Below are 27,786 nucleotides of genomic sequence, written 5' to 3'. Positions count from 1 at the left end.
TAACCTCTAATAGGTATTCGAACTTAAAAGATTTTCAACGAATTAAAAATAATACCTTTATTTCTAACATTATAAAATTATCATTATAGTTTACGACACGTAACAACCATGATTTTGTGATCGTAATATCACAAAATTTAATAGTGCGTATAATTTGATAACTATTCAGTACGTGTAAGATTAGTTTACGGAAAAAAGATATCTAAGTCAAATGATACTAGAAATTGTTATGTTTGAGTGAACGCCCAGATGGAAGACAAAACAACTTATCTAAAAGGTATTTTTGAAATTCTTTATGCCTAAGTTCACTTTATATGAAGTGCTTTACGTGTGCATATATAGGACGGTTATACAGAAGTTTACATAACACGCTAACAACGAGAAATGAAACAGGAAAATGAAAGCGGATCTTTGTTTAAACGTTGTGTTCACCATGAAGAAGGAGAAACAATCTCTAGATATAATGGAAAGTACCCACAGGAAAATGGACATACCTGTGATGGAAGCATCAAGGTTAGTTGATACTAGTATAAGACTTTGTTTTACCAGACGTACAATGTATAGGAAGGAAAGTGCTGATGTACCCAATGGATTGAACAGGGGTGGATCCAGTATTTTTGAAAAGTGGGGGTGGGGGCATAGCGAAAACGGTATATATATCAAAACAATTTTGGTTGATTTCATGCTTAGAAATGATATTTTTTCTAATAAAAAAAAGGGTTACGCCCTCTATCCCCCCCCGAATCCGCCACTGTGAATATATATTTTTTTTTATAATTTCCAATTCAATTTTCTTCTCTTTTAAGGACCGATGATCGACAGAAGGATGTAACTATTTCCATATTTGAATACCCCCCCCCCCCCCCTTCTCCACAAAAAGGCTTTTCCAATACAATAATTTGCATTCATGATAAGGGAGTTTTACATATATTCTTACAGAGAAAATGTGTGTGTGTCGGGTTTTACAAAAGTAGACAAAAGTAGCATATATTTCAAATTAAATCCAATGGAAAGTATAATAATACAACCACTCAACCCCATAGTCGGGCCTTTGTTATATAGTGTATAGTTGGTTCAATATTTGTTTGCATTTTTGTATACAAGTTAAAAGAGAGAACGAACAAATTTGAAAGTTATAAGGCAAAATAGGAAATTAAAATACACTTGCTACATATACATAGCATAAAAAAATCATAAAAATGTGTTTGTCGATGAAAACAGATGTTAATCGAAAGTGTCATGAAATTTTTCCTTTCTTCCTTGACTTTCCGACTCCAAATCGCATTTTCTATTCTCCTTGTCAAAAAATAAATTACGAATTGTATCATGTACAATCAAACAGAATAAAAAAAACCCATCTATAACCAGTGTTGTAATTTGATATTACATAAACAAAGAATAGTACGCCAAACCTTAAATATGGTTGAAACTTAATCCTCAACAACATTTATTTTTAACCACGTGAACGGTCTTCTAGGAGTTGGATGTCGTATTTAATAAAGTTAAAATTTCATTTTCATCCCGATTATGTTGCATTGAATCTACTGATGTGGAGCCAAGTTTGCCACATAAATATGACCATAAATAGATATATACGTCATTGAGACAGCAACCGAACGACACAAATAAGTAAAAGACGTCAAATCTAAAGTTGACCATAGACGGTCTAGGCTACTGTCGATAGTGTTTTCCTTGTTTATATTGTAATTAATGTTAGTTTGTCCCGTAAAGATTTGTGTCAGTACTGTCACAGGCACTTGTGTCAGAAAAAAAGTGCCTGTGTGTACAGTCCTTCGTTGTCAATCGCCAAGTGGTGTCCTTAATTCAAGCCGAACGGAATTGACGACGACTGAAAAAAGAGATCATCAGCTAATAATAGTATTTAACATACATATCAAAAGCTGTTATATTTCCCACTGCATCTACCTTCCCGCAGACGCCCCCTCCCCCCCCCCCCAAAAAAAAACAAAAACAAAAACAAAACAAAACAAACAAACAAACAATAAACAAAACAAACCAAAACAAACTAAAACAAAACAAAACAAACAAACAAACAATCAAACACAAAACTTAACGAAAACAACCCATAAAAACAACAATAAACAATGAACATGACTAAATTGTATACTTTATTTACGTATTAAACTTATCACACATACGTATGAGGGTCTGGATGGGGTTTGCAGAATAGAGAATAATAGGTCAATTCTGCCAAAAAATGGCCAAATAAATAAAGAATAGGCAAAAATAGACCCAAAAAATAAAGAATAGAGAAAAAATAATGACCTAATAAATTTAGAATTTACAGAAATGAAGGACCCCATCCAATCTAATCAAAATATAGTTCTCTGATTTCGTTATACTCTGTACGAGCAAGCGAGTTAATATAGATATGAATTTTAATTAGACTGGACCCCATCCAGACCCTCACGTATAAATGATGGACTTTAAATAAATAAGAGTAGTTACTTTTTAGCAGAACAAAACATAGATGTTGGGTTACTGAGAAATCGTGACTGTGTCAAAAGTGTCAGACACAAATACTACTTTTGACCAATTTGATTAAAAGTTATATCTATCGGAAATCGCGTACTCGTCGAAGTCATATGCATATGAGCATAACGAATTTTAATTAGATTGTCCTTTTGACTAGCTTAACCATTATTGTTTTAGTAAAATTGATTAATAAAATTACAGGTATCGTCACATCATGAGATAGCCTTTGATGAAACGTTTGAAGAGACACCAATCGTGGCAGCGATTTTGACTTATCTGTCTTATGGAATAATGGTAGTTATTGGACACATAAGAGACTTTTTACGAAGTATTGGATTAGAAAAAGAAAAGACTTGTACAGAACCCAAACTTCCAGTTAGTACTATATATACGAATTAGACCAATATTCTGTTTTACCTGTGCATTTTTGTATGCAGTGAGAATTCTTGCATATTGTACTCATCATAAGGTATCGTAAAGGTGTATGAAATGGATACCCCATATCCTTTGTTTTTCTATTAAAATCAACAAACGTACCTGGATTTTGAAATACAACATACTAGTAGCAGGATTTAATAAAGACACGACTAGATTTCCACTAACACATCAATAAATCTAAGACACAACTATACAATTTTATAAACTGCATCAAAGTTTGATGAAATTAATATTGTAATAAAAACTTATGAACAATCATTTATGTCCTCTTTACCTGAAACGGTTGGGTAATATAATCTTCGACATATGGTTTTTGGTCGCCGCTCTTGGTATATTCAGCGGCCTCGTTTCAACAGAGACTTTCAAAAATCTGCCATCAACATAAAATGTTCAAAATTGTAAAAGACCAAAACATTTAGATTGCATGACCTTAAAACAACCACCGAGGAGGTTCCTTGATTTTTTTTACCGGCACATGTACCGCTGCAATATAAAATTCATGATAAAATAGAAGGTCAACGAACAACATTATTAAAATATAAATATATACACTTACAGTTTATAAATATTGAAATTTTCACAAAAAATATAATACTTAAAAAAATTTCCTTATTCTGCATTTCCATTTCCAAGACTTATCCAATAGCAAATATTTCATGCGTTTTGGACATCATTTTTAATAATGAATTGAATCGATTATGAAATAATCACACTACATGCGCACTAGATGTAGCATATGCATATTTATTACAGGGATTTGTACCCTTATTTCAAAGCTGGGAAAGTTTCTACACACGAAATTTATACCGGCGGGTGCGTGACTGCTGGAACAGACCAATATGTAGTGTACCAGGGGCTACAATGGACGTCCTAGAAAGGACATCAAAAGATCATTGGTGGGGCTGCGAGTATGTTCTGTTTTGTTATTCTGAATCTTATTGCATTGTATAACAACGAGTCTCTTTTGATAAAGTAAATGTTTCAACGTTTATAATAACAAGCATTAAAAAACAAACAAAATAATTCCATTTCATAAATGTTTCATAAGAATTTCATTATTTTGATTGGTAGACAACAATCAGGTGATGTTTTAATATGACCCTCGTAATTTCATATAGTTTTAACATAAAGATGTAATTATAAGCATTGCATTTCTGCTTCTAGTTTTATAGGAATGCAAAAGCGTTTACCTTGCGCAAATCTTAAGTACGAAGATGATGATGATGATGGATGGCTGCTTAACGTTCAGCGGCAAATTAATATGCATATTCAGGACGAGATTATGTTAATGTAATATGAAAATTGACCCTGCTTTGTACTAGACCGACTAGAGCCGGATTTTTAACGTGCTAGTTCACAAGGTAATAGTCCACAGGATGACATGTCACCTTACCCGGACACATTATTCTGACCCCGAGCCGGTCGACCAGTCTTTGTTCTTACTCCTTAATACCGCGTGCTTAGCGGAGACGCAGCAAGCACCAATTGTAAAGTTTTTGGTTGCACTCGATGTTAAGTACGAAGCGCTCCGACCAACGCTATTACATCAGAATAAAACTTCCGAAAGAAGCATTCAATTTAATGATACCCTCGTGGATCGAGAATTCATTGCAATGATATTATGGTGCATCTGTAATGAATTTTATATAATATATGCCCGTATGCAAAGAACACATTATGATTGTATGAAACATATGCTATTTCTGTAGTCGGTTATATGCTTTCTTATAGAAAAGAATTGAAAGAAAAACAAACACTTAAGAGGGGCGTAAAGGGGGGTATCTGCACGGAAGAACGCGAAATAAAATTGCTATTTCACGATGAACGAACAATTAAAAATTTCTTGCACGTTGATTTTTTTACCCATTTCACGAAACACGGTGAATAACGTAACTTTTTTACGGCTGCACGTGAAATAAAAATGGCAAAACACGTTGCACGAAAATAACCCTTTACCACCCTCACTTAACAACTTTACAAACAAAATACGAACCCTAAAAAAACAACCTTTACGATAAGTTCTCTGTTGTCTTTAATTCAACAATTTATTATTGTATCTGTTTCTTAGATTAACAGGTAAAAAGCACACCGTGATAAATTTAGGATCTTACAACTACTTGGGATTCTCTGATTGTAAAGGACCGTGTGCTGAAGCTGCTGCAAAAACAACACACGCGTATGGTATTGCTTCCTGTGGAAGCCGACAGGAACTAGGTTTGTTTGATTTAAAAACGATTGCTGTGAATCTAAGGGGTACTATGGGTACTTATAAAAGAAAATAGGCGAACCAGTGAATTAAAAAAAGCTGTTTCGTCTTTAGATATATGTGACCCGCCTTGACATTTCCAGGCTTATGGAGGTAGAGCGTAATGTTAGAGACTATGAACGTGACGTCAAATGTATGGGGACGTAAACGTTTATTTTTATATAAGTTCTGGATGCATGCTTTTTAGCATCAAATATGAAATTTATGTAAGCTTAAGCTTTTAGCTAAAGTCCGAGAACTAATCATAAACATCAACATGAAGTCGTCATTTAACCACGCCACATTCTTTATGTGACTGTCCCAAGTCAGGAGCCTGTAGTTCAGTGGTTGTCGTTGGTTCATGTCTGTCATATTTGTTTTTCGTAAATTGTTTTGTTATAAATCATGCCGTCAGTTTTTTCAATTAAATTTTTTCATATTTTTCATGTTGGGGGCCTTTTATAGTCGACTATACGGTATGGGTTTTCTCATTGTTGAAGGCCGTACGGTTGCCTATAATTGCTCACATCCACTTTATTTGAAATTGTCGATGGCTGTCTCATTGGCAATCATACCACATCTGCTTATTTTTATATTAAAGGGCAATGACTGCAATAAGGAGTCGACTGACGATTTAGGCTATTTGACCTATTTGACCTATTTATAGATCTTGTGTTGCTGATTATTTGACCTATTTGTAGAACTTGTGTTGCTGATTAATTGTCCTTTAATGTTGCTCTCTATCTATTAATCTATTATAATTTTCAAGAAAATGGGCAAAAATGAAAAATAAATGTTAAAATTAGTTATTTAAGGGCAAGAACTCCTATAGAAGTCGTCTGACAATTTTGATGGAAATGGACAGTAGGTAGATAAATTTTGAACATTTTTGCTCGTTTTTTGCTGGTTGTGGGGGCAATGGACACATTTTGTAAATTAGATACCCCAATGGTGATTATGGCAAAGTTTGCTTAAATTTGGCTCAGTGGTTTCAGAAGAGAAATTTTTGTAAAAGTTTATGGACGACGGACGACGGACGATGACGAAGGAAGACGAAGACGGACGCTAAGAGATGAGAAAAGACAGTCAGTTGATATAAAACGATCGAAGTGAAGATATGTGATGAAATATTAGGAGTTCAAATCCCCATAATATACAATATATAAGTAAATTGAAAAGATTATTACAGTATTATACATTTATCCTAGGAATATATGTTTGCATGGTAGATTTAATATAAAATTTACTTCATAAGTTGAAGCCTGGTAAAAATAATATATCATAAATTGAAAGTGAATTAATCATTTACAAATTTATAACTGTTTTTTGATAATTCCTCCAATTTCCTCTAGATTCATTTGAATTATGTTTAATTGTCGTTTCGAAGTATTTGTGAAGAAGGTATTAAATTTTACTTTGGGTTTTTTCCTGGCAACTTTATAAATTCTAAAGAAGTTTTCCGTTTTTGTTTAAAGTGAAAATTAATTGAACCTGCATAAATTGATAAACAAAATTCAAAATTATCTGCTCTATAGATATTCATTAATAGAATCATTTATTTCATCATTTCAAAATAATGCTGGCAAGTACATAAGTTCTGAAGTAAAAATTATTTGTATAAAATGATAAGCAAAATTCAAAATCATTGATTTTTTATATACATAAAATTGAGAATGGAAATGGGTCAAAGAGACAACAACCTGACCAAAGAGCAGAAAATGCGGCGGGGTTAAACTTGTTTTGTGAGATCTCAACCCTTCCCCTATACCTCTAGCCAATGTAGAATAAAAAAACACACAGCAATACGCACAGAAAACTCAGTTTAACAGAAGTCTGAGTCCGATGTCAGAATAGGTAACAGAAGAAACTAAGCAAAATGACAATTATACATAAATTTACAAAAGTCTACTAGCAGTTACTGACATGCCAACTCCAGACCTCAATTAAACTGATTGAAAGATTATGTCTTCATCATATAAAAATCAAGCACTATCCCTCCAGTTAGGAGTTTAGTATCATACCGTCATAAAATATATGAGAAGAACATAACCCGTATCATGCCAACAACTGGTTTTAGAACAAATGTGTTTATTTCCCATGCAAAGTTAGTTAGTTAGTTTCTTGTATATTCCTCCATTAATTGTGGAGCACTACCCATAGGGTATAATTGTAGCAACTATATACACCTTAGAACATAAGGAAGCATTTAATTATGTACAGATGACTGAATTTAGGCAATAATAATTACTAAAAATTAATATTATAACTAATTCATAGGATTGTCATCATAAAATTTTAAAAATAATATTCATAATGTGCTGAAGTGTAAGAATAAGTTAAGTAAGAACTGGATATATTTACAAATAAGAATTTAGAATTTAAGTGGTCTTAAATTAAACTTTCTTATAATTGTTAGTTAAAGGTGCTATACGTACATCAGAATTTATAATGAGAAGGTTATTTTATAGGACTTATGTAAAAGGGTTGGGGTTTAGAACAATTCATCATATATACATAAGTTTACCTTCACAGTTTAAAGTTACCTTATTTCGGATCTTATCATTACTCATTAAAGGTAACTGGATATCTTAAAACTTTGCAAATTTTTTTATTTAATTTAGGTCCTAATACGTCATAAAATAGTAAGATGGTAAAGTAGGGAACTATTTTATTTAAAAAAAGTTTACTTATACTGTACTTGTGTTCAAGTTTTTAATCCTTTTTGTGCGCAGCATGTGCATCTCGTAGCACATATTTCTAGCCAGAGTTTCAATGTTTTCATACACAGTTGAGTAACAGTTTATGTCCTTGCTAGTACAGTCCATTATGAGCTGCAGTAAATTCCCTTCTTGTATGATCTTCTTGTATGTTGAAGTATCGATTTCATCCATTGTCTGTTCTATTTTTGAGCAATATTTAGATCTTACTTGCTCCAATTCTTTGCAGCGTAGAATAAAATGTTCCAGATCTTCATTTTCCTGTTCACAGATTGTACATATCGGGTTAACTTTCGGATCTAACTTAGCTCTTTTGGCTTGTAATATGTACGTTTGAGTACTTATTCTTGCTTTTATTTCTCCTGCCTTTACATCTTTACTATTGTTTTTTACGCTTTTCCATATATTGTGTGCTTCATTTAATGGATTGTTCTGTATCTCTATGTATTTAAGTGATGTTTTTTCCATTTTTTCATAGTGACATTCATTTTTCCAGTATTCCTTGATCTTTATTCCTACTAGTCTTTTCCATTCGATTTTCTTAAGTGGTTTTTCTATGTAGTAACTACTAGATTTCAAATTGTATTTTGATAGAGTTTTTTCCACTCTGTTGATAAAGTCTTTTCCTCTTTGGTCTGAGAATGCTATTTGTCGACGCAGAATTTCACATTCTGTGGTTCCTGAATTTCGAACAATATTCATGAAGAAGGTAAGTAGATTTTTGTCTAATGTGATGGCAATAGGTTCTGCTCCTACCAGGGTATAGACAGCCATATTTGCTGTATTATTTGGAAGCCCTTGAATTTGTCGGAGGATTTTTCTCTCTGCCAGTTCTAGCATATCCTTTTCTTTTGCAAGTAAGTTCATCACCTCAAGTCCGTAGATGCTTCTTGGTACTGCATATGTTCTCCATAGCTTGTATGCGACCATGAGTGAGAATCCCCTTCTGACATGTAAACCGGCTCCGAGAAGGCTGTATATTGTTGCCCTACCGGTTCTTATTCTTTCATAGATATTTGCCCGGTTTTGCTCGTTTCTTTTGATACCTAGATGTTTGGTTTCATTGGTTATATTGATGTCATCGTCTTCGAATTGCAGTGTTGTTATGTTTGAGCCTTTTGCATTATATAAAACCGCTTCAGATTTAGTTGGATTGATTTTAACTAGATCTCTGCTTGTATGGTGCTGTACTATGTCTAATATTCCTTGTGCGTCTGCAGTACTATTTGCCAGGACAGCAATGTCATCGGCACATGTGGGTGCAGGGACTTGTATATTACCAATACATGCTCCAAGTCCACTTTTTAAAATGCTATCCAGTATGACGTTGTTGTAGCATTTATATAGCGTTGTAGATAGTTTTGCACCTTGTTGAACTCCTTGTAACACCATTACATCTTCTGTACATTGACCTTCCCATTTGACCTTAATGCTCATGCCTTTATACATGTTTCTCAGTAGTATCCAGAGTTTTCCTTTTATTCCATAATGGTACAACTTGTTGAATAGTATTTCATGGTTTAGTTTGTCAAATGCTTTTTCTGCATCAAGAGTTATTAAAATCATCAGTATCTTTAATTTCCTACTTTCTTCGATTGCTTCTGATGTGAGGAAAGCTGCGCATAGTGATGATACTCCTTCTGTAAAGCCTCTTTGCAATGAGTTTTGTATGTTATTAAATACAGAGTCAACTCTATCCTTCAGTATACTTTGTAATATTTTTGCAAAGGTTTTAGTCACAGTTATTCCTCAATAGCTAGATGGTAATGTTTTGTCTTTTTCTTTCTTTAGGATTGGTGTAAGAATCCCTGTCTTTAGGAAGATTGGTACATCCAGATATGTTAAAATTAAATTTAGCAAATGTACTATAAAGGGAGTTAACTCATCCATCCCATATTTGTAGTGTTCTGCCGAAATTCCATCCTCATCTGGTGCTTTTCCTGCTTTAAGTTTTTCTATAGCTTTATCAACCTCCTTTACATTGACATGATCAATGCCTTGACCTTTTTCCCTTTCTATGGATTCTATTATATTGTTTTGTATTTCTACAAGCTCTAGCTTTTCAGTGTCAAAATTTTCTTCTAATGTTGGCGTAGCTAGTTGTAGAAATGTTCTTGCCAAATGTTCATTATGCTTGGTCCATCTTCTGCAGTCTTTTCATTCAGTTTCAGTATCTTGGTGTTAGTAAGTGGTGTTTTTCTTTGCATGTTAATAAGCTTGTAAAAAAGTTGTGTGTCTGCATTTGAAGCTTTCATAATTTTTCCCGCTGTTGATTCTCTCTGAGAGGCATAAGCTTGTCTTTGTGCTTTTCGAAGTATTCTTTTTGCCGCTGTCATTTTGATTTTGAGCTCGTTACTTCTTTCTTGAGGTGCTCCATGTTGCCTCCATACTTTATATGCATTTTTTGATTGCTTTGATGCCTTTTCTATTTGTTCATTCCATATCGCCTTTCCCTTTGATTTGATTTTGATTTTTCAAGACCCTATGAGTGAATCAATATTAATTCCAAAATATGCCATCTTTAATGACCTGACAACGTTATCGTAATGTATATAATAGAATCATTAAAACTTCATTATAACTTAAGAACGAGTGTACATTATCAAATACATATATAAGAGATGTCCCTTTGTAAACTAAATATTAACTGTTACGCCTCACATGCTATGTATGGTAGAAACATGAGTTAAAAGACAAATTAAAAAAAAAAATACTATATGCTTTCATTGAGGCAAATTGTATACTAACTTCATTACAACAAGTTTAAATTGCATTCAATTAAAAGGACCAAGGAACTGTTTAAAATTTGTGTTCAAATATGTTGTTGGAGATTACTAAGCACCAAACAAATACATTCACTTTGTACTTTATGAATTATAAAATTACGTTCGTGAATCAAATAGCCAGTCCACCTCGAATACTGAGTCTCAGTCTTTAGCCAATATTCAAAAACACTCATTTCATTGTTATTTCAATAAATAAGTCATATACGCTTGATTGAGTGTTTTGTTTCAGTACGTACAGAATAAATATGCAAAAAGTCCAAATTAAGACTAGGTACCCAAATAAGCCTGGAAATCTGATGGCTACTCACATGAGTGGATTAAGTAGTTCAACTACTGCATCACTAGCCTGTCAACACTGAGGTTCTGAGTTCGAATCCCCATCCCGCACGTGACAGGTGCGCTCGGTGGTTCTCTCCGGGCACTCCGGCTTCCTCCAATAAAAACTGACCGCCACAACATAGCCAATAGTGCTGAAAGTGGCGTTAAACAACAATCAATCAATCAATCATAATAAGGTTGATCTTATTAAAAAAATAACAAGGTTTCAAATTAGTCGTTATTCATTGAAAGTTAGTTGTTAAGGAAGTAATATACAGTTACAAAAACTTTGTCCAGACGTTTGTTGTTGAAATATGACCATTCAAACATTTCACTTGATTGATTGTTACCAGTTTAACGTCCAGTGGCAATTATTTCATGGATATTAAGGACGAGAACAAGTTAACAATTAATATAGTACGTTGGTTTTGCAAGTAAGCCTGACCGGGATGAAAGATGGGACATTTGGACTGCTACTGGAAATAATGGTATGTTGGATAAGGGCATATATTATGCCTAGCAACATGCCACCTACGAACCCCTAGGAGAGTTGTTGAAAGAGATAACGTACAAAGAGCGCGGCGCTCTCCCTACACGAGGCATCGGATTTAATGTCCCCATTCTTACCGAACGTGGCTGCGTTTTTGTTTATCCCGCACAACAAACGGACACCACACTTTATCAAGGATTTTACCGCCGTCAGCAGAAGTCCAGGGATGCCCATATTTCTACACCCCTGTCAACCATTTAGATTTCATTTGAAAACGAATATCTCTTGATTTTACATATATTTTGTATTAATATATTTTCACTTTTCAGTGTCAACATTGACATTAAGAAATAACAAGAATATAACCTTATTTTGTAGTGATTTAGCTTAAGATGTATTTAAAAGCAAGATGGCTGCCATGACCAACATACATCTGTATTATATATAAGGTTACAACGTTGATATGACCGTTGAGTTTATTGACGCATGCTATGTATCTCCTTATATTATACTGGAGTGAAATATTTGAAATATCTGAAATATACCCTGTGAACAAAAACGAGGACCAGAATGGTATATAATGTTGAAATCAGGACACTCATATGAGCTCATATTCCCTGTCAGTGCCCTATATCTCTCAGATATAAAATACTGACATGGAATATGATCCTATATCCCCTGTAAAGATCCCAATTACATAGTATCCATATATGGTAATTGTAATATCATTCGATCATTGGATAGTTATTTTAACAGGCGACTAAGAGAAACAGTCGCATTCCTGACTTTTTACATACATTTATAAATCAAAAGAAAACATATTTTTTTTCAAGCTCAATTTGCGTTTAGAATGCGACAGACCAGAAACCCTCAATCGACCGCGTGTACTCCAAAGTTTGTTTTATCGCTCGTGACACCCTTTTAGGAAATGGTCATCGATGAATAAGCGCATCTTTTGTTTTGTATATTTTAGGATACCTGGATATTCATAAGAAGTTAGATACATTAGTAGCGGAGTTCTTAGGTGTGGAGGCAGCCATAACCATACCAATGGGGTTTGCTACCAATTCAATGAACATTCCGTGTTTAGTAGGAAAAGTAAGCATATTTAAATATTGAAATACATGTAATCCTGAACATAACTATGGACCATATTTCTACAAATCAAATCAAAATAAGATTTATTATCGATCAATTTTCATTTAAATTTTTGTCAAATATCACTGAGAAGTTTAAACTAAATTGAGTATCGTCTGTGAAAAGAAATTTTAATTGATTGATTGTTGAACGACCAGTGGCAAATATTTCATGCATGTTCAGGACGAAAGTAATTGTAAGGCTTGGTCAATAATATCTTTGCAAATGATAAAAATAACTAAAATAACAACATAAGTTGTCTTTCCAACAAATGGGTTCTGGAACGGGTCAAAGGAGTTACCGAACAGAAAAGAATTGAGGACATTTTAGTTGTTAAATGTAGACATGAGATCTGCATCAAACCTGATTCTTTCCTCAAGAACTCAAAACATGGCTAGGAAACTGCAGTGTCTCACAATTTAGAAAACATATTATTCATTACAAGAGGCCTATATGATAGGGATATTGAAGAAGGCAGATCAGAACGGAGATATAACCTTCTCTGGAATGAAGGCAGTTTTGGTTCTGTTATCAAAGGGTATAGGTGTAATACAGTAGTATTGGATTTAACTTATTTGTAAATGCCTTGTCACTACTAATTCAAGGGAATTCTGTCCAAATAATGATGTCAAAGTCATCTGAAGTTCTAAAGGATCCCAAATATTTTTAGAGAAATTGGTGGTCATAGTTTTTGATTGATTTATTCACACGTGATTTTGTAGATTAGGGACAATTTAAAATTTGACACCTTATAAAGCCACCTTTCTATTGTTGTAGACTTTGTCGACCTCTAAATGCATTTTTATTATTTGTGTTGCTGTCTTATAGACGTATACCCCACAATGCCTTTTGTTCATTTCAGTTAGAGTTTAGAAATTAAATGATCCGAAGTTTGTTTAAACAACTGTATATTTTAACATTTCAGGGTTGTCTTATTTTAAGTGACGAACTAAATCACAGCTCGTTAATTTTAGGAGCAAGGTTATCAGGGGCTTCAATTAGAACTTTTAAGCATAATAGTAAGTAATAAATAATAAACATGTAATAGTTTTATGTGAAAAATTCAACCCTCTGTACTAACTTTCATCTCGTATGCTCGGCGTCAATTCTTAACAAACATAAAAACTAAATAGGTATAACAAGTGCAGTCCAAAACGATGGAATGACAACACAAGCGAGGAGAATATAAAGAATATGAAGAGAAGACAATTCAAAGTGGATAGAACATTTCTTTTTCAATTAACTTCACCACAGCGCTGTTATATGTTTTATATTCAAATATAAAATAGAGCATAACCAGCTTGATTTCCGGAATCTATTTACTTACACATGAACTATGAAAATGAGGTAAATGTAGGATGAACCGTACAAGACGATTATGTTCGCCTTAAAAGCACTCTAGTGACAGGACGACCACAAACCAAATATAGTTGATTACTGCTAAGATAGTATCTGAGATAAAGACTTAACTTTGATCCGACTGATCCATGAAATTAGGTCAAGGTCAGGTGAACCCTGTTTTAAAGACATGTAAACCTTGTAAGGATCGCACAAACCAAATATATTTATCCTATTGAGAGATTCGCATGATATATAGTTTTAAACAGACGCTTGACCATGAAAGTACCGAACTTCAAAGTAAATTCCACAAAAACTGACATAATCAAACGCTATAACCTCTATCAACCAACGGAACGAATGGAAAACAACTCAGTGTCATACACCTCAAAGTTTCCTTTATAGTATTTAAAAAACTTTTTGAAATAAATAATTATTCAACTAAATAACTATCTTAGCAAAGACCTGGTATAATTATTCGGAGAGAAATACTTGTAGTAAGAGTTAGTAACTAAAAATGAACTTCACTCCAAGGTTAATTTCTGTATACGCGGAAGAGCAAAGTCATATGCAAAAACAGGAAATCAATTATCATATTAACTGAACAAACAAACGGATAATAACTGTTACTAGACATTTTAAGACGTAGAAGAAGGAAATTTCAATTCAATTAACAGGAAAGTTTTAAAAGTGCATATGAAACAATTTCCGGGATTTAATTTGAAGTAATTTTTACCTTTTTAGTACAGTTTTAAATCATTTATTGCATGTAAATGGACTACGGCAAACCGCTGTTACCGATAAAAAGTTCACAGTTTTGTCGAGAATTGATTCGAAATTTCTGTTAATACAGGTCGGAGTGTTTGAGCTTCTGTGATAGCATAGACACATGGTAATCTGCCTGTAGTTTGGCAGGAGTTGATGTTTCCCAACTTTCACGAATGCATATTTTTGTTTCATAAACATTGAATTGGTATACATAAAGTCTTGTTTTCGCTTTATTTTGTACTAAAGCTTTCCAGTAATTCAGCTTTTAATTTATTTCAATAGTAATGTCCAAAATGACATTGTGGGTTGTCAGGAAACTAACGGCGTAACTATGCTTGGGTAACACCAATCTCTTTTTTGGTAACACGATGTTTGCAGTTTGACCCGTATTGGAGACTATCGGTAGCAAATATTTAACGCATTTCCAGGACAAAACAAATTTTGCCCAACACGAGGCATCAGATTTAACGTTCCCATTCTGACCGGAAGTGGCTGCGAATTTATACATCCCGAATATCCAAACGAACGCCGCATTTTAACAAGAGTTTTACCGTCGGACGCGAGAAGTGCAGGAACGAGTATTATATTTCTTTTCCAAAGTCAAAACTTCGGGTGACAGAATTATCGGGTAGTTCAAATACAGCTACCACATGAACATCGATTCTATGTATGAAATAAATTTGAATTACATATGTCGGACTAACAATTGGGGTGTAGTACTAATGAGCTGTGGGACAAATGGGATGTGTCGGGATTATGAGCATCACTTATGGGCATCGGAACAGTAGGGTGTAGGAATATAGGATATCCAGACTTAAACAGTTTCGTGGTACACGGACAATAATTTATCAGTTTCACAGACAATAACTATAGTGGTTTGGTGGTACACAGACAATAACTTGATCAGTTTGGTGGTTCACAGTCAACAACTTAATCAGTTAAGCGGTAAACAGTCAACAACTTGATCAGTTTTGTGATACACTGACAGTAACTTAATCAGGTTCCACTGACAAGAACTTAATCAGTTTCGTGGTACACAGACAATAACTTGATCAATTTCCTGGTACCCAGACAATAAATGACCAGTTTCGTGGTACCCAGACAATAACTTGATCGGTTTCGGGGTACACAGGCAATCACCTGATCAGTTTTGTGGTACACAGGGAATAACATGATCAGTGTCGTTGTACACAGACAATAACTTGATCAGTTTCGTGGTACCCAGACAATAACTTGATTGGTGTCGGGGCACATATGTACATAGACAATAACTTGATCAGTTTCGTGGTACACAGACAATACTTTGATCAGTTTCGTTGTACACAGACAATAACTTGATCAGTCTCGTGGCACACAAACAATACTTTGATCAGTTTAGTGGTACAAAGACAATACTTTGATCAGTTTCGTGGTACACAGACAATAACTTGATCAGTTTCGTGGTACACAAACAATACTTTGATCAGTTTCGTGGTACAAAGACAATACTTTGATCAGTTTCGTGGTACACAGACAATGATTTGAGCGGTTTCGTGGTATACAGACAATAACTTGAACAATTTCGTGGTACAATACAATACTTTGATCAGTTTCGTGGTACACAGACAATAACTTAAGCGGTTTCGTGGTACACATACAATAACTTCAGGATGAATAAAAGTTTTACAAAATTTATGATTTGGTCTTGGTAACATTATTGTGCATTATATACATTGCTTAAACTATTGGCTGTTAAATATCATACTACTTCAGATATGTTAGACTTGGAGAATAAGTTAAAATCAGCTGTTATTGAAGGACGACCGAAGATTAGTCGACCCTGGAAAAAAATTATCATCCTCATTGAAGGTGTTTACAGGTAAGGATATAAACTGTTTCTTATATTCCTTGACTTCTTCAAACATATTGTTGATTTTTTTCGTTTGCATACATTACTTGCTTCTTGTAAAAGACTAAATGTATGCAGTTAATATCATTTGATTTTGAAAAGTTTGCACACCACACAATCTTAAAGTCTGTTCTAATATTAAAGAGGTTATCTTTTAAATTATTTTTTTATTTATTCAAAGACGATTACCAACAGCCAGAGGCTACGTGTGGGTCTCCAGATTATCTTTTATGATTATCTGAGGCGGATCCAGATTTTGGAACATTGCTTTAGTCATGTGACACTTGATTTGACACTTGTTGAATATCAGCGAATGCATGCATTTATTATGATTCATAAAGATATGTAACCTGTTGCGAACAGCTCAGTTTTTTCTCTTTTTATTCCTCGTGTGTGAAGGAGTTATGACATCTGAACTGATTTCAGAATTACCTTCATACTATTTATATTTTCACTCTTGTGTATTATTATACAGTATGGAAGGCTCAGTCATACGTCTACCAGAAGTCCTCCAATTAAAGAAGAAATACAAAGCCTATGTATACTTAGATGAAGCTCATAGTATTGGTGCTATAGGTAACACTGGTAGAGGTGTTGTAGATTATTTTGGACTCGATCCAAAGGACGTAGATGTGATGATGGGAACATTTACCAAAAGTTTTGGTGCTGCTGGGGGATATATAGCAGGCAATAAGGTAATGAATATAGATATATAAAATACATGTAACTAAGGCGGTAATAGGGACTGATTTTTGTCCCCTAAAACTATAAGGGATTTTAGAGGACAATTTTTTATCTAGAAAACGCAAAACTAAAACATATAAATAAACAAATACAAGTAAGATTATATTTCTTCTAAAATTAAAAAGTCTTTGAGATGTTTCCTTTTCATTTGGGACCAGAAACACGACGAGTGCCACTTGTAGAGCACGATAGTTTTCTGTAAATTGTCAGTGACTTGTTTTTAATTACCTTTTTCACACTCTGAAACCTCTTTTTATAAGGATTCATGACATTCGGCTTTTTTGGTTTTTGTCTTTGGATGATCATACTTGAAATTTTTTGTTGTTGACAACGTTATCCTAGTGGTGCACGAGTGTTTATAGTTTTTTCGGTTTAAATTAGATTTATCGCTCTATAGCGTTTGCTACTTTTGGATTTTCAATATATTCCGAATGATGAGAAAAAAATGTTAAAAAAAATATTTACAAAAATACCGAACTCCAAGGTAAATTCAAAAAGGGAAAAGTCCATAAAACCTGACAAAATTAAACGTTAGACTATATTAACCTACTAAACGCGCGTATGGTGCATCAAATTAACATTTTTAAACGGATTTCCAAAGGAAAATATCGGTTATTAATTTGGTGATGTGAGGCGGGCGGTCGGCTGCCAAACAGTGTCCGTGCAATAACTTGAAAACGCTTTGATGGAATCTTTTAAAAACTAGATATGTTGTTTTATGTGACTAAAAGAAGGTCAAATTCGAATTTCACGATTATTCTTCCATCGACCATGCATATATTACAAGACAACAATCGTTTGAAAGTGGGTTTCTGGAAAGTTATTGGAGTGACCACAAGATTCTATGGTTTCATATTTAATAAGGTTATAATCTCATAAACATATTTCTTTCATTATTGACTTCATGATTTTTGCCTACCCATCCCTGCTGAACAAATGTGTGTGTCCTTATATACTCTCTTAAATTCTAAAATCATGTCACTTATGATAAATAGGAGGTCAAGATTGATTTTGGTCTTTCCATTTCTGAACCCTACAAAAATTCATTTATTTATTTTTTACTTGATCCTGTTTGGGGGTCCAGGTTTGCAAATATCATTTTCATGCAGGAAAATCCGGTTTGCTGTCAATCTGACAGCCCCTTGTTTGTTGTGATTTTTGTCGAGTCTGTGACTTCTGTCGCAGAAAGCTCGACATAGGGATAGTGATCCGGCGGCGGCAGCGTTAACTAACTACTTAAAAGCTTTATATTTTAGAAGGTGGAAGACCTGGATGCTTCATACTTTGTATGTAGATGCCTTATATTATGAAGTTTCCGTCTGTTATATGTCCATTGTCCTTGACCTCATTTTCATGGTTCAGTGACTACCTGAAAAAAAGTTAAGATTTTTTGTAATGTTAATTTCTCTCTTATGAGTAATAGGATAACTATATTTAGTATGTGCGTACCTTGCAAGGTCCTCGTGTCTGTCAGACAGTTTTCATCTGTCCTCGCCCTCATTTCATGGATCAGTGAACAAGGTTAAGTTTTCGTGGTCAAGTCCATATCTTAGATACTATAAGCAATAGCCTTTTAGGTCTACTATATTTGGTGTATGGAATGATTGTAAGGTGTACATGTCCAACTGACAGGTGTCATCTGACCTTGACCTCATTTTCATGGTTCAGTGGTTAAAGTTAAGTTTTTGTGTTTTGGTCTTTTTTTCTAATATTATGTGCAATACTAGTTGGTCAACTATATTTGGTGTATGGAATTATTTTACTATGTACATGTCAGTCTGTACGGTTTCATTTGACCTTGACCTCACTTTCACGGTTCATTGCTCAGTGTAAAGTTTTTATGTTTTGGTCTGTTTTTCTTAAACTATAAGCAATAGGTCAACTATATTTGGTGTATGGAATGATTTCAAGGTGTATATGTCTGTCTGGCAGGTATCATCTTTGACCTTGACCTCATTTTCATGGTTCATTGGTAAATGTTAAGTTTTCATGGTTAAGTTCGTTTCTAAGAAACTACTAGTATAAGCAATAGGTCAACTATATTTGGTGTATGGACTGATTGTAAGGTGTACATGTATTTCCGATTTGGTTTATCTGACCATGACCTCATTTTCTTGGATCATGTTAAGTTTATGTGATACTTGTGTAAATCTTTCATATTTAGGACTTTCAACATAAAATCAATGGTCAGTAAAGCAGGCGAGACATTTCAGCGTGTGTACTCTTGTGTATTCCATCTGAAGTTATAGTTGTTGTTTTTCTGATGTCAATGGTCTTTAAGAATATCATCTGTCTGTCCCAATTGACTTTGTACTGTGATTTTATATTCATATTTTTTTTCTAGAAATTAATACATCACTTAAGACTTAATTCGCATGCAGCAGTGTATTCCAGTTCTATGCCACCTGCAGTAACACAACAAATAATCTCATCAATGTTAATAATAATGGGGAAAGACGGAACCACAGAAGGTACGATTAGAACAGCACACCAAATAAATGACATGAGTTAACGTGTTAGAAATGAAAATTCCCGTAATAACTGAAATAGTATCTTTTTATTTCATATTTGTTATACCAACAAACTGTGTAGGCTCGACTTGTTCTATCTTATTCCTTCTGTTTTTATATCCTTGTTTGTCTGTCTTTGTTTTGACTTGCGCGACTCTAAGTAACTTTGGTTTAATCCTGTATTTTTAAACAGGCTTGTTGGAAGGAAAATTTGACAAACAAAAACAAACAACAAAGTATTAATTGTAGGTAATTTCGACCTGCTATTCATAGGAACGTGATATTAGATTAATTGATTGATTGATTAATGATTGCTTTGCGTCGCATCAGTGCCAAAAGGCTATGTCGCCGCGATATAATATTATAAGTTTTCATTGGATAATTTCCAATATGCAACTTTCATTATGTAATTTGTTACAATAAGAAATTATGGAAAAAATATTAAAAAAATTACCGTCACGATACTGTCTGTTCATGTCTGTCATATTTGTTTTTCATAAATTGTTTTGTTATAAATTTGGCCATTAGTTTTCTCAGTTGAATTGTTTCATATTTTTCATGTCGGGGCCTTTTATAGCCGACTATACGGTATGTTTTTTTTTCATTGTTGAAGGCCATACGGTTGCCTACAATTGCTTACATCCACTTCATTTGAACTTTGGTGGATAGTTGTCTCATTGGCAATCATACCACATCTAATTTTTATATGGTACAAATTCAGTGCACATGTTGCATGTGTCTGCTTACCCTTCCGGAGCACCAGAGATCATCCCTGGATTTAGCTCGAGTTCGTGTTGCTCCATTTTTTAAATTTTCTATGAAGTGGTATGTGGATTATTGTCGTTTTTCGTGGTATTGCCGGGTTTTCTTCGAATTACATTTTTATTGTTCTTTAAGTGTCTTCTGTCTCTTTTAAAAAACTTTCACCAAATATAAGTTTCCAGATCCTAACTAATGGATACAAATGTTTATGAGCATCAATACCAAATCATCAACAGAAAAACCCAAAGTCATCCAAGGTCAACCAATCATCTTAATTTAGAAAAATAACATAACTTATAAACTAAAAATTAAAAATCAAAATATATGAAGTTACATTTTAATTCCAGGACAAAAAAGAATAAACCAGTTAAAATGGAATACACAGTATTTTCGGAGGAAATTAAAAGAAAGCGGTTTTATTATTTATGGTAATGATGATTCACCAGTAGTTCCTTTACTGATATTTTTACCATCTAAAGTGGCGTAAGTAAAAACTATTTACACATGTATTTTTAAGAGGCTGGTACATATAAGCGAAAACTGATTTTAATGCTTAATTTTGTTTTTATCTCTGTGTAACAATGTGCATATTCGTTTTGATATTAAGTAACGATCAATGTATGTGTCACGGTAAACATTTACAAGTTTGGATGATGGAATTGCAAACGCTCATTTTGTACAGACATGAATGGTAATATAGGAATATTGTTGCTTGCTAAAACTAGACCTTAATTACATAAGCCACCTGTAAAAAATAAAGACAGAAGATACCAAGGGGAAAATAAAAAAATAGAAGTCGAAGAAAAACCGAGAATATTACAATAAAAATGAAAAGACAAAACATCACATAGAACACTACAGACTGAGCAACACGAGCCCCACAAGAAACCAGGTTGATTTAAAGTGCTCCGGAAGGGTAAGCACTGCTCCGCATGTGGTATCCGTCGTGTTTCTCGTGGTAAATGCAAAATCGGTGGTGTAAGTCTCATTTGGATATGACACAATCGAAGAAAAGAGGACGGAATTGTTGCTACAACAATTGGAACATATGATATCGGTGTTTGTAGGACAAGAAAATGGGATGAGTCCAGGTGTGTTGAGAGAGGTAGCACCTGGTATCATGCGTGCTTCGCCAGTCACATGTAACCTTTAAACCGTATTGTAGTCGGATAAGGTTATATAAGATAGCTATGGGAACGAATATTTACAGTACAAATAAAAAGGGGAAATCTTATTTCAAGTTGTCAGTTCATAAAATTGAGAATGGAAATGGGGAATGTGTCAAAGAGACAACAACCCGACCATAGAGCAGACAACAGCCGAAGGCCACCAATGGGTCTTCAATGCAGCGAGAAACTCCCGCACCCGAAGGCGTCGTTCAGCTGGCCCCTAAACAAATATGGATACTAGTTCAGTGATAATGGACGTCATACTAAACTCCAAATTATACACAGGAAACTAAAATTAAAAAATGATACAAGACTAACAAAAGCCAGAGGCTCCTGACTTGGGAAAGGCGCAAATCATACTTACATCCACGTCATTTGGTTTCTTGACGGTATTTGTCTCATTCGCAATCATACCACATCTCTCTGTTTTTTTTTCGTTCTTGATTATATTCCAGATTAATTTGTTTTGTTTTAATTATCGTTATACATATATAAAAATCTTATTTCTAAGTTTGAATGGTTTTTTTTCAAGTGCTTTAAACAGACTGCGACTGGAGAAGGGTCACAGGTTTTGTAGTTTGTAATTGTATTATTTTCCAGAGTTAGAAGGGTCATATGTATTGTACTTGTTAATTGTATCATTTTCCAGAGCTATGAACAGAACGTGTCTAGAGAAAGGGCTAGGTATTGTAGTTGTTGGTTTTCCCGCCACACCAATCATAGAATCACGTGCTAGACTTTGTTTATCGGCAGCCCATTCTAAAGAAATGCTAGACAAGGTACGAATATTTGCATATTGTATATTTTGGTAGTTTTAATTTAGGAACATGCATATAAGTCTCTATACCTAGTCTATTATGTGAATATAGCGAAGAAATTTGTATACATTGAATTAGATAGGTTTTCAAATTTGATAATCTTTTTGACCTTACATTAGAATTGAGAATGTGTCAAAGAGACAACAACCCGACCAAAGAGCAGAAAACAGCATAAGGCCACCAATGGGTCTTCAACGCAGCGAGAAAATCCTGCACCCGGAGGCGGGCTTCAGCTGGCCCCTAACATTTGTTGAATGTCATTATGAAGTCTACAATATCACCATGGTGACCATAATTTAAAAAAAATCATAATATATAATGAATACGAAATTGTAAGTTTTTTCAAATGACAAATTTTCTTCACAAGTATCATGCAGTTGCCCAGCGTATTCACTAAAATGGCGAGTAAAATATATATATATATATTTTTTTTAAATCCTGAATTTATTATATGTTTTTCAGTTCAAATTTATTATGCCCTGCATTTGGAAAATAAAACATGAATTTATAACATCGCCTATGTTATTTTTCTTTTGAGGACTTAATTGCAAAAAAAAACTTATAAAAACCTGAGTGTGTCGTGTTGTATTTTATATCATTAGGACATATCACTTGTACTTTCTTGTTCCAGGCGTTGAATATAATAAATGAATGTGGTGACATGTTCCGTATAAAGTACTCAAAAAAGAAATGCTGAAAAGACCGCCAATTCCTAAGGTAATGATAACGATAATGTTAGTATTTCATCATTGTGTTTAGATTTTTATAAATATTGCATATGATATTAAGATTTTTTCTGTTGCCAAAAAATTTGAAGATTACAAGGGGACAATTAAAAGGCTTAAAACTACATGAATTTGATGGTGACAAGTGTTAGACAAGATTCATTAATCCATTTCATTATTTGTCATCATCTGAATCATCGACGTATTTCAACAGTAGAAATACGACGGGTGTCAGTAGTGGTAATACGACGGGTGTCAGTAGTAGTAATACAACGGGTGTCAGAGGTGGTAATACGACGTGTGTCACTCGTGGAACAGAGACTGCTGACGCTTCCGGAGCACTTGATTTCACCACAAGTTACGTTCAATCTTTTGTTTTCTGTGTCAAGTTTTGTGGACTGTTGTTTTTGTGCGCATCTTTTTTGTCAGTTTTTCTTCAATTAATTGGGTTTTGATTGCCTGCTCTTATTTTCTGCACCTTTTTAAACAAGATTAAAATTGAGTAACACGAACTTCACCAGGACTTGGCATAGACGCAGGTTCTACGAAATGGTAACATATCCTGCTCTTGTAAAGGCACTTGTAGTGCTGCTCTTGCCTTTATAATACATTGACTGTCTAGCTAACTTACCATATAGTCCCGTTACAAATAACAATCTTATTAATACCGGTTTTGTTGGGGTTCGTGTTGCTCAGTCTTCAATTTTGTGTATTGCATACTGTTGTTTTTGTTTTGGTCCTGTTCTTTTTTGCCATGGCGTTGTCAGTTTATTTTCGACTTATGAGTTTGAATGTCCCTTTGGTATATTTCGCATCACTTTTAACATTAAGGTATATTCTCTCAGAAATGAATACCAATGATTTTTGCGGTTCGAAACATTTAACAAAATCGGTCTTCCTGTTCGACCTTAGTATAACTTTTTCAGTTGACATTCTTTTCAATGCTGAGTTTAAACATATGGGTTTAAATGAGTTCGAATTATTGTCTTGCAAGGCAATAATGTATCAGCGATGCTATGGACTTATTTTTTTACAAAATTGAACAATCTAAAATTGAGAATGGAAATGGGGAATGTGTCAAAGAGACAACAACCCGACCAAAGAGCAGAAATCAGCCGAAGGCCACCAATGGGTCTTCAATACAGCGAGAAAATCCAACACCCGGAGGCGTGCTTCAGCTTGCCCCTAAACAAAAATATGTACTAGTTCAGTAATAATGAACGTCATACTAAACTCCGAAATATATAAAAGAAACTAATATTAAAAATCATACAAGACTAACAAAGGCCAGAGGCTCCTGACTTGGGACAGGCAAAAAAATGCGGCGGGGTTAAACATGTATTTTGAGATCTCAACCCTCCCCCTATATCTCTATAAACTGTCTGCTTATAACAAATAACTATTCAATCTTCCATGCTTGAATGGAGAGTTGTCTCATTGGCACTCATACCATTATATTTTAAAAGTTTGATTGATTGATTGTTGGTTGTAAATGTTTGAAGCCAAGAAAAATATACTTTAAATTATACTGACAAACTCGTAGGTAATGTTCATTTAAAACATGAAAACAATACAAACAGCTAGACAACCACGTGCCAAATCAAGATATTTGATATAAACTTGGCAAATGATAATGTTTTTAAGAAGGGTAACTATCTTGGGAGTACTGCACAACAATTTAGGTAAACATGTAGACTGATAAGGTTAAAGTGAAGTATAATTTATATAGAAGTTATCTTGCCATACTGTTAAAGATGGCAGCAAACGCAAGACGAAGTCCATAAAACGTCACAGTGTATATCCTAATTCTGTAAAGGAAGAACATTCGGCACTTCTAATCGATAATTTTTGTTTATTATGTTTTCAGGTTCATGACGAGGCGTCACAATAAACAAAAGATGTGATAAACATATAGGACCAAATAACTGAGACCCTTTTGGTCTAAAGGCTTTACAGTTTCTGGTTTATGGAACCAAATATGCTGCTTCAAAAACTTTTTTAAGGAGGAAGGAAAAATAGCTTATTGTTTATGACATATATATTTCGTTTTTGTTAATTGTTGAAAATGATATGTAACATTTGAGTTTCCTTTTTTTCCAATGGTTGCAAAGAAATATAATCTTCATGGACTTTTACCCTCCGGCAATAAAGCCATGGTAAAAGGGGAGGTACAATTATCTGTGCTGGATGTATAAAATACGTACCGATAATCAATCGGAATGTGTAAATTAAATCCCATCCCAAGTATAGGGAGAATTATCTCTTTCTTCATATACAAGGCCCATTGCAACAACACTCTTAACGAAATTCGTAGTTGACCTGTTCTTAGGCTAACTTTTTGACTCTTTACATCATGTACTTATTTTCCAATGGCAGTCGATTTTCCCAACTTCTCCCCGGTCTTCCAACTTTGCTATGCAGATCCTACTTTGTTTATTGTCAATTTGTTTTCGTCCTGAATATGCATGATATATTTGTTACTGTACTTAAAGAAGACAACATTCAACCAATCTTTTTCCTTGCATATCTGTATGTTTGTGCGTCAGTTTTATTTTATGTTACATTTTTGGGTTAGATCCAGCAGCATTTGAAATGGGTTTTCGCAATGGATTGGAGGTCGTATTAAGACTGATGTTATGGCACGGAAACACTTTGTATATAATTAGTAACATGTGACATGTTCAATTACATACTCTTTACATCGCGATGACCTAGATTTCCATTACGTAACTTTCGTTTTGGGTTTGTAACCGATCTATAAACATGATAAATACACGGATATTAACGAGTGCAAAATAACATTCCTTATCGTTTGTTATAAATACATCTCTTCAATGAATACTGATAACAATATTTTTGTTTAGAACATAAATTAATAATATGAAAATGTTTTGCCGTTAGTCTAGATATATATATATATAAGTAAAAATTCATTGATATGGTAAAGCATGCGGAAGAATATTTCAAGAACATTCTGCGACAATCCTGGCAAGGACCGGTAAAACTGCATGGAAGATTGCTTTTGCGGGAAAATATGAATGCCTACTCTTCAATCTTTTAGATAAATCGATTTTTTTCAGAAGAGTGTCCACCATGCACTTGCACTGCACTCTTATTAGAATAGTAGAATAGAATGATATACAAATGGATGAAAATTATATATACATGTAACTGTTATATTAATATAATATATAACAACAAACCAGTGTATACTGATTTGTATCACTACAATATAATAGTTATTACGGTGAGGTTGAATTTCCTGTAATCTATTCATCATCCACGCACGAACTTGTCTCAGAAAAAAAATATCTCTGTACATTAACCTCAGTTTCAGGTATAGAGATGTGATTTTTTTCTGTGACAAGTGCTTTTGACAATCCACAAGAACTTGCGGTCATCCGATGTTCAGTACTTCAGTACTTTGATTTAATACTAAATCTTCATGTCCCAATCCCACTTTACTTCGATCAATGGAATTGACATAGTTATACTTGTCTCTGTTATGAACGATATTACTAAAAAAGGACGTAAAATAACATTTTCCAAATATCTGACACATTAACAGCGAACCACTATCAGCAGCTATCAAGCTTTGTTTATCACCGGAAAAGTTCTTTAATTACGAAGCTTTCGGGATGCTTTATACCAGATAATCCCTTTACCGTATTCCTAATATAACTGTAACTAAGCCATTGAAAGCTATACGACCATTTATTCCCGGTCTATCTAATTAGCGACAAGAAGCGACAAGAAAGTGTATAGTCTATAAAAAATATAAATTTATAGAAAAAAAACAAATAATTATAGTTTATTATTTGTTATTTTATTAAGTTTCAAATTTTGTAGCTATTTAAATTTCGCTCAGATTTTCTGTTTATAATACATTTTTTTGTATTTGATATAAATTATACAATAGTAAGGTAAAACATATAGTAATAAAGCATTATACATTTTGAAAGATGGATCTAACTGCTACATATATTTGTGGTAGGAATTACAGCAAATACTATGTTTTCCCGTTCATATTTTGATATTAATTTTTGAAGATTAAAGATGGCAGCAAACGCAAGACGAAGTCCATAAAACGTCACAGTGTATATCCTAATTCTGTAAAGGAAGAACATTCGGCACTTCTAATCGATAATTTTTGTTTATTATGTTTTCAGGTTCATGACGAGGCGTCACAATAAACAAAAGATGTGATAAACATATAGGACCAAATAACTGAGACCCTTTTGGTCTAAAGGCTTTACAGTTTCTGGTTTATGGAACCAAATATGCTGCTTCAAAAACTTTTTTAAGGAGGAAGGAAAAATAGCTTATTGTTTATGACATATACATTTCGTTTTTGTTAATTGTTGAAAATGATATGTAACATTTGAGTTTCCTTTTTTTCCAATGGTTGCAAAGAAATATAATCTTCATGGACTTTTA

The 27,786-nt window shown here is 33.8% G+C and overlaps 1 protein-coding gene across 2 annotated transcripts; it reads left to right on the top strand.

Annotated features, from left to right (window-relative positions):
- Positions 1–27,786, top strand: LOC127739224 (serine palmitoyltransferase 2-like). 2 transcript variants are annotated; one of them, XM_052250839.1, is made up of 13 exons: positions 1–513; positions 2,698–2,871; positions 3,688–3,842; positions 5,003–5,148; positions 12,464–12,588; positions 13,553–13,646; positions 16,486–16,591; positions 17,097–17,316; positions 19,710–19,836; positions 20,985–21,120; positions 22,456–22,585; positions 23,256–23,341; positions 27,519–27,786. In XM_052250839.1, the coding sequence occupies exons 1-12, from the start codon at positions 385–387 to the stop codon at positions 23,319–23,321; spliced, it is 1,608 nt and encodes a 535-aa protein (XP_052106799.1). In that variant the 5' UTR covers positions 1–384; the 3' UTR covers positions 23,322–23,341; positions 27,519–27,786. The 2 variants fall into 2 exon arrangements, with proteins under 2 accessions (XP_052106799.1, XP_052106797.1); XM_052250837.1 differs by lacking the exon at positions 27,519–27,786 and adding an exon at positions 25,217–25,432.

Source organism: Mytilus californianus, unplaced genomic scaffold (assembly GCF_021869535.1).
Source record: "Mytilus californianus isolate M0D057914Y unplaced genomic scaffold, xbMytCali1.0.p SCAF_4, whole genome shotgun sequence".
Lineage (NCBI taxonomy): Eukaryota > Metazoa > Mollusca > Bivalvia > Mytilida > Mytilidae > Mytilus > Mytilus californianus.
This window is presented reverse-complemented; position numbering and strand designations above follow the sequence as displayed.

Excerpts from the sequence above, each read along its gene's own strand:
- LOC127739224 (XM_052250839.1), top strand. The coding sequence starts at position 385 with ATGAAACAGGAAAATGAAAGCGGATCTTTGTTTAAACGTTGTGTTCAC. Across the intron at positions 3,843-5,002 it reads GATCATTGGTGGGGCTGCGA|ATTAACAGGTAAAAAGCACA; the intron begins GTATGTTCTGTT and ends TCTGTTTCTTAG. Across the intron at positions 13,647-16,485 it reads TAGAACTTTTAAGCATAATA|ATATGTTAGACTTGGAGAAT; the intron begins GTAAGTAATAAA and ends ATACTACTTCAG.